Consider the following 9,428-nt stretch of genomic DNA (forward strand, 5'->3'; position numbering starts at 1 on the left):
ATGAGGATGTTGGTCAGGTACAGCGTTTGCATAGTTGCTTCTATTGTCACGTTTGTAGTGTTGTCCAATAATGTGTCTGATGAGTCTACAAGTACGCGGCGATCTGCAACGAATGGACAAAGTGAGTTTCCTAGAGGGGACATGTCATTGAGTGATCTCAAACTGGATTCCATTGATGCGAACGGAATGTTAAACATTCCTGCCCCGGAGTCTGTGGACTCCGATATGCCAATGTACCTCTTTCCCATATTTCGATACGGGACAGGGCCGAATAATCAGTACAGAAGTTTGAAAGTCGCGATACTATTTGCTATTCACTTTAAGAGAACTTTGGTTTTAGGCCCGTTTTTTAACCATTTCCTTGTGAAGAGAGAGACGAGGCACTTCAACGAGACTTTTGATGTTGCTACGCTGAGCACACTGCTGCCCGTTGTATCTATTGAACAGTTCTACCATGACTGCAATGGAGATGTCGCCAGAATTGTACACGGGAGACCGTTCATAAACAAACCAACGGACTACGAACACTATGAAGATAAATACAGAAAAACTCGGAGGCGATTAAATTTCACTACAGGTATTTCACTTCCTGGCGTGGGGACTATTCCAAAATTTGATTACGGAAGCGCCCAAAAATATATAAACGCAAGCAAGAGTAATTGCCTCGGTTTCTATACTCCACTGACAATTGATTACGAGTTTGTGAACATGACGTCACCACTTACTATTGATGAGTATTATAAAATAGGAAAACAAATCGATGAACACATGGTCAGAGCAACTCCAATTCAACGAATGGCAGACGAGTTTAAATCCGTTATTTGTAACGGTGCATCTTATATTGCATTGCACTGGCGGGTCAATGATGATTTCATGAAGACGTGGTGTCCCACAATTAAAAGTAAAGAATGCAAATTGTTTCACGAGTTGAACCAAACTGGATCATTTATTGGCGAACAAATACAGAAGGCAATGACTCGTGTTAATGTTGGTTGTATCTATCTAGCAGCACCGCCCGACTCTTGGGATCTGATCACTCACCTGAGAGGGTTAGGCATAACCGTTTATACGCCCAGACAGACCATAATGGACTCTGGAAATAAGAAACTTCTTTTCCTCTACGAAGATAATTATATTCTTTCTCTTATAGAACAAGAATTGGCGCTGAGATCAGTATTATTTATCGGTAGTAGTTGTTCATCGTGGACCAGTTTTGTGAAGCGAGAACGACAACTACGTAACCAGCGCACCACATATTTGAGCGAATTATTCGGCTTCCCTGAAACTAGTTGTTGATGTAGTTATTGTTATATATATATATATATACAATATTTGGTAATCTTTGTTTTAAAGCGGGAGGGTCGTCACCTGCGCACGCGCGGGAATTGAGTCCCAGGCGACGATAACAACACACGCTCAAAACGCAAAGGCTCATGGGTAGGCGCTTGTTTGTTAACAATGACTCCGCCGCTTTAAATAACAACATTCAATAAACCTCTGTGTTGATGTAAATAACTACAAATGTACTTGCTTTCTGGCATATAACATTCATAAACTCTGCGGTGCATGGTGGGAAGGACAAAACCAAATCTCGTGGCTAACTTTCTCTCAACGAGACCACGGCAGCCATTTTCGTCTAACGTTTATTGATGTAATATGTTAATAAATAAATACATTATTTATTCACTCGCTAAGTAAATGAGGTGTGGGTAAGAGCGTATATTACTGTTTATTATACCGGTAATAAAAATTAACATTGACATCACCCGCTTTGCAAAGCTGATGAAGCGAATATGATAATAATTCGCAGCAGCTGCATTGACATCACGAATCAGCGATTGTAGGATTTTATTAATCTTTTAATAACATCAACTGTAAATTCATGGCCACCGGTAGTAAGCCATGCATGCATCAATATCATTGTGCACATTTAAATAATTGAAGGTATACTATCATGTTTTGTTTACATACGTTTTAATTTGGAAACACATAGTACCCACATTCAAAAAGACACGTTAATTGAAGACAAGTTGCATAGTTGTTGCGTTTGAACTAATATAAATTATATAAGATAGCTGGTGTGCCATACACTGTTAATTCACGTCCTGTTGACTCTTGCCTGTTCAAGAGTGAAGATGGTATCTCCACCTTTTCCAGCCTTTCCATGTAAATAAGAGTTATGAACAACGCGTTTTCTTCTCAGTGTGTTTTTGTATGAAAGAAAAACACTAAAAAATCCAGATTAAAATAATGCACGTTGACACAGAATGTATAAACATGTCATAATCGATGTACTTGGATGTCCCCTGTTTTCAATCCGCGTTAAAATAAAAAAACCTAATCATTGTAAACACCATACTGCTAACATTTTACCAAATCAGTGACACAAAGACATGCGAGCTGCTGGGCATACTATAAAAACGATGTGATGGCAGGTGGTTCGAAAAGATGTGTAAAATAGATACAAGCTACTTTCGAGTTTCTAGAATCTCAAGTTCATTTGAACATACTATCAATATATTCGATTTAAATTCATAAACCTGATAAGAATAATAAGCATAATTTGCTTCACAGAAACTACATATAATCTCGCAACTATGTTGTCAGTCACAAATAACAGTATATTAGCAAACCGGTATTAACAATTTGTAATTATCTGTTTTATTTAAAGTGCACGGCGGACGATGAAACCATGATATGACAGACTCATCCTGTACTTTTTGCCTGGCTCAAACATGACGTCATTGCCTAGAACCTCGACGACGTGTTACCGACATCGGCTCTACTCACACTGTAATACAATTTCCCTCCCACCGACAAACGGATTTCAGTATGTAATACCTTAAGTTTGTACTACGAACTGCATCCAAGCGCACTCGACAAACACGCAGGTTACAAACAACTGCATAAATTTAAAGAGAATTTAGTGGGCCAAACTGAAATATTGTAGTGCTCTGAGTACATTAGAATTATTACTGGTTAGTGTCCTCCTGCATCCCTCATGATTATTTTGTTATTTTTTTCATACTCACACGTGCGTGTGTAATCGTTGTACCAAAGCTTTATTTAGTTTTAATCACTTAATACCACTAGCGTGTCAACCATGAAGTGTACTTTGAACGAACCCTTCACTGTGATTCTAATGTGCTACACACATACCTGGATTGGTCATACTTATTTGAACACAAGTACATGAAGTCATACAATGTGTAAGCTATGGCGTGGATATATCAAATCTCCCTCTACAACATTTAACGGGCGCTAGTCGTCGCGCCACGCATGCGCGAGATATATGGCTCTCATATAAACAAAGATTTAGACTGTTGCGCAAATCAATGAATACAAACTAAGACGTTACCAAGCTTTAATTAGGTATTTTTTAGGTGATTGGAAGGTTTCGAAGGACTCACTGGCGGTAATTAATGTAAGTCGCACCCAGGTCAAACCTCATACTTGTGATTTCCATTAGATGAACGCATTGGATTGTGGGAAAATCAATGTTTATTAACACAAATGTCGCACATGTGCAGCGCGACGACTTTAAACTCAAATTAAATTACAGTGGGCATAGAATTTCTCAATTATAGAACTAGACTTTCAAAACCGCCACTTCAGCACCAAAGTTTGTCTTACTGGTATATATATACACATAATGACCGCCACAGTCATCTTTAATACTTTCACAAATGGCTTAGAAATAAAGAATTGAGACACGTGGCGAATGTTGATAACATATGCAGAAAATGTCTGAATTTATCTCCCTAAATCACTGAATGTCTGATCTCCCACGATTATATTCAATTCACTTAATGTCATTATATAGTTGTATGAATATTCATAGTGACAATTAGGTCAGTCAGAGAGTGCATTAATCACTGGTGCAAACAAGCTAGCACTTGATTTGATCAGTTGGACGAAACACGGTTGTCACGATTTCGTTAAACATGTTTATTAAAAAAAAACGTACAGAAGGCTAATCTACAGTGAAATTATCAATATGCTTGGTTTTCTGATTGACAACATATTTGTCGAGTCTTTCAACAGTTGTCACACGCAACGTAATATTACCGTAATTGGTATAGTACAGGTGTGATGGTTCAAATACCAAAATGGCAACAGTAACAGAAAGACTTCCCTGGCGGCGATGATAAAATACGAACACAGAGCCAACAGATGAGGTTTCAACTGGTACTGGTATTATTATACTCTGCAAACATCAAGTACAATAATGCGGTAAAACGCCACTACTCCAATAACTAAATACTTAAACTCCAACACAATTCAACGAGATCTCCGATCTGATCTCAGTGCTGAACAACTGCCCTATATATACCCCCACTGTCTATAAATAGACCATTACATCAGCATACATAATGAGTCTGGAACTTACTACAAATTTCTAGAATGTTCCATTACCTTCTATTGCCTCCTACAGTGTTCTATTACCTATTCAACCATTTTCTAAAAAATATAGAATATTCCACCCAGACACAGTACGGTTCTAGAACATTCTCAGTGACACGGAAGTGGTAAATAAGTCGTATGCGACAACAGTGTATCATCATCTCAATTCAGTATTGGCAGATTATTTCATTATTACTAGTAGTTAGAACGAAATATTGAAAAATATTGAAAAAATTTTTTCATTTTCAGATATATTGAAAATTTAATTAATGAATATAATATATTCAGCTGTACTCGAGAAGTCCGAACATTAAAACTTTACATGTTTGATTATGTACTGGTTAGTTTTATTACCGACATTTCATCTGTCAGACCTTTGTCATATCGATCGTACAGACACCCACCATGGGCGTTGTCAGGATTCCCACGGGTGACGCTTGTACTGAAACAATATCAAGCGTAAATTCACATTGCTGTCAACAAGCGTGGTTTCTGAAAACAATATTCGTGTCGCTTTTAGCAAGTATGTGGTATACGGGCAGCTGACAGTGTATGGTACCACGTGTAACAATATAATTCGTAAAACATTATCACCTGCGACAAATCAGCCTATAGAGCATTTCACCACAATGTGGAGGTTCTAAAATCACTTTTGTATTTTTATTCAATGTATTTTTATTCAATGTATTTCGGGAAACTTATGTGGGTGTATTGAATCACTGTCCTATCATAAAAGGTGTTTTGAGTCATGTGATGTATCAATTTGAATCACGTGATTTACATTATAAAAAGACAAGTTATTTTAGATGGACTCAGACAGGCAGACATAGACATCGGACCTGGTCTACTTGTTTGCTCTCTGGGCTTGACCGTTTGGCCAACCATTTTACTCTGTGCTCTGGCTAGGCTTGGTCCTCCTGATGTCACCATCCGAATAAAGATCACCGGTTCTTACCAACCTCCGTTTACAGTCTCAGTCCTTCCCTGACACCTTTTTAAGGCAGTTCTATCTATTATGATTAAGGGGCTTCAAAATACTAGTACTGTGATATCATCTTTTCAAAAGTGGTATAAATCAAATGTGGATATTACAAAATGAAATAATCATCGCCTTAAAATGTGACTCTACGCGTTTTTTATCAAGCATTTGTTTAATAGAAATGGTTCTCGGTGTTACACATACGTAGTATTAAGACATGATTCCACCGACTTTGTTGAGAACAAGATTGATGCAAAACTTTCATATACTGCAGATGGCATTAAGAGTACGCTGGAATTTCTAATTGATAATATATATGTATTATATAACCACCTTCAATGTGTTTGGTCTTAGGGTAGAAGCCTACTCATAGTTGTTAGAGAAAGTAGGCCATATATCACATGACAGTTCATTGATCTAAAATCATGAAGCTATTGCCCCATGGCAACACGAAATAACATTCTTTTGTGTGATACACAGTATTAAAATATTATTTATTTTGTTGTTATAACCTGTTGTGAAAAAGACACACTGCATATAAGACGAGGTCATATGTTACACAAATAATAACCGAAGCAGAGGTCAATATTCAGTTTGATGACCGAAAGATAAAATTGTGTCTCGGTCAATTTCATCTGTGGTCATCTATACTGAATATTGACCAAACATTGAGGTAACTATTTGTTTTAGTATACCAAATAAAATAACTACAACACTGTATTCAACATCATAAACTTGTTTTCTTTATTGTGAACATATCAATGTTTTTATATGTCTAATATACAACATAAAAATCACGGCTGTGATAGAACAAACTTCTACTATTTATTCAACAACATATCGTGTCATTGTTTGACACATATTGGAACCGTCTAATTCTGTCAGAAATGGTGTCTGCAATGTCAGTACCAGGATATTTTACTGCTCTAGGTATGATCCCAAAAGCTTTGTTGCCAACAAATGTTATTTATTCCTTTGGATTGGTGTAGTATTGCTTCATATTTTTTCCGATTTATGGCCAGTAATTCTCATTAAATATGCCGTCCTTCATGGGGACCATCTAATATAGCAGTCAATGTAGTGGGTGTATTTCTGTGGTAGTTTAGCCTTTCGTACCGCCATGTTTGCTTTTCCATCTAAAGGAAACTGTCACAACATAAGAATTATCGGTTAAATTTGCTGTTATAGTATATATGCTGACACAGATATCTAGGTTCGCCTAAATAATATAACAAATATTTTATTATAATTAATATAAGATATATGATATAATCAAGTAAAGAAGATTTTCGTGAGCTGTCACATCCATATATTGGATTTTGTTATGCATACCAATAACGTCATATGACCATACATGATATTCTGACATGTTAGTCATGTTTCTTTTTTTAGTGTCGTTATTGTAGCATATGATGCACGTCTTTCTGCAATACTCTCGAGGTATTAAGGTTATGTATAATAATGACATTGCATGACTGTTTAATGCCACCAGTCGTATATCATGTCCATTAGAAAACTTGATATATGTCTCTATTCTTTACTGTGACGAAGATAATACAAATATGCATGAACAAATGACCATATGTATTAACCTATTATATGTATCCATATCTCTTGTTCAATTTCTCCAATATTGTTCTGGTTGATTTAGTAAATCTACAACAATGCTTGAGATATTACAGTTATTGATAATAATGAAGTCACATGACTGTACATAGTCGTCTGATATGTTATAATAGCATTTGTTTGATGTCACCATATGCAATAATGCATGATATATTACAGTTATGCATATTAATGATGCTACATATATGCTAATCTGATATATTAGTCATATTTCTTGTCCGATGCCATCGTTATGACACTGCGTGTCCTTATCTGCGAGAGTGCATGAGATATTACAGTTAGCCACCTTGCAGAATGACTTCATTTTGGCACTGGTTGGATGTTCCTATCTGTAACAGTGATTCATTTTATTGCATTCATACGTATTAATTATGTCAAATGATATATATTTTCACCTGATGTATAATTGATATATCGCATCCGATACCACCATTATAGCATTGATTGCTCCTATCTCTAACAGTGGCTGAGATATCACAGGTTTGCATATTAATGAGGTTACAGTAATATTTATGGTCATATCTCTTATCTAGTGCCATCATTATAGAATTGGTTGCATGCCTTTGTAACAATGTTAGAAATATTGTAGATATGCATGTTAATTGAGATCACACGATTCCCTAATCACCACATTTATTGTCAGATTCTATTCGTCCAATTCAAAACACAAATATTTAGGGTGGCAACTCCCTACCCTATGTATTATGTATTACCTATACAGTATACAGTGCATACCTGGCTCTTCCCATTTCCAATGATGCGTGAAAATAAGTAAAAAAAATAACCTTGTGTTTTGTATTATCTGTTTAATCTACCAAAAAAAAAAAAAACATTACACAAATGATAGCTGTGAGACCACAGTTCTTCTTGTGTCGGTCTTTAGTCATTGTGATGATATTTTAGTCATTTCTGGTATATTTTGTGTCATTAAGTTTGTTACTTTCAGATATTAGGATTTTTATCGACACAGAAGAGCTAAACAAATGACAATCAAAACAACATTTTTTTCACAAAAACAATGGCAGCTAAATCACAGTAGTCGTAGACCAGGTGACATATGCCAAATGACACGTCGATTGGAAAAATAGGTCACGAGTAATTAGACAATTTCTGTTCAATCACTTGATTAATGAAAAATCGGAAAAAGTCACTTTGAAGAGATTTTTTTGAAGATGACGTCAATTGAACCAGCAGTAGTAGCTGCTTATAATTCGAAAATTATAAATTTCGGCCATTTTGTGAATATTACTATACACACTTCATAGATGATATACACAAAAAATACTAGACCTCAAGAAAGTTGTGAAAATGAGCACTCTCGGTTTTACAAAAATTACAAAAATCTATTTAGGCGCTTTGTAGAGTAGAACGAGAAGACTTCCGCGGATTTTGTTAATCTCATCAGCTTGATAGTATTATGAGCCACCCGACGACGTAACAGCAAACTTATCCCTGGTCATTCCAAGCAGGTTTTTATGACCCCTTAGCGACACAGGAACAACATAAGATCAAACAATACTTTTTACTGCAATCATGTCGGCCTTTTAGTGCTGCGAACATTGCTGCAGTGAAGGTTCTTCAAGTCTTGGGGTCATACTTCGGGGCTGTGATTTACATATTCATATACAGTTACAGCCTTGAATTGTTTGTTAGTTTCACAAAACTCTACATCGTTTACAATGTCGATCTTCTGCACGCTTAACAGGTGTCTTGCGATGCCTTGGTCTGATGCACGGCATGGTAATTCTAGAATAGTACTCTTCGTTTACTTTAAAACACTGCCACCAACGATGCAAGTTCCTTCATGTCGTTGTCTTCAAAATTGTGGCCGACGTTAAAATTTCCGAAATCAAATTCTAAATACAATTTGCCCCCAGCAGCAAATGAAAGTTGCAGACGACGAAGTCATAATGTAAACAAATCAAGCAGCGAGGATACCGCACGAGTCATTAATTCGGTATTTTCTCACTGGGGCCATTAAACAGTTATACAACTCTCATATGACCGCATTCTGGACAATCATCGTGACAATGTTGGAAATGAGGTGTAATAATTCGTTTTAACGTATGTGTATACATGCATGTCTGTTCCAATATTATTTAAAGAATTGTTTGTCGGATTCATTTCAATTAAATGTGGTACATGGATGCCCTTGAACAATTTAGATTTAGGTTGAAATCCGTAGTTTTTTAGTTTCAATACATCATTGTAATTCTTTCCTCCAATTAAACTTTTTTTATTAACACCAATTTATTTCGTAATTAGTCGTACAATTTTTTAACCAACAAAATTCTGACAAGATTTACTGAAAATTAGTTAATAATTCTCATACAATACAATACAAAACAATAAAAAAGAATATATAAATAAGAATCGAGTGAATAGCAAAAAGTACACGTTCATTTAAAAAGAATTAAAT

At 35.9% G+C, this 9,428-nt stretch overlaps 1 protein-coding gene across 1 annotated transcript; it reads left to right on the forward strand.

Annotated features, from left to right (window-relative positions):
• LOC146730915 (uncharacterized) lies at window positions 1-1,699 on the forward strand. Its single transcript, XM_085493768.1, has one exon. It carries the CDS (start codon window positions 1-3, stop codon window positions 1,294-1,296), a length of 1,296 nt encoding a protein of 431 aa, XP_085349894.1. The 3' UTR covers window positions 1,297-1,699.
• The last annotated feature ends 7,729 nt before the right edge of the window (window positions 1,700-9,428 follow it).

Source organism: Saccoglossus kowalevskii, chromosome 19 (genome assembly GCF_978046115.1).
Source record: "Saccoglossus kowalevskii chromosome 19, keSacKowa6.1, whole genome shotgun sequence".
In the NCBI taxonomy this organism is placed as follows: Eukaryota; Metazoa; Hemichordata; class Enteropneusta; family Harrimaniidae; genus Saccoglossus; species Saccoglossus kowalevskii.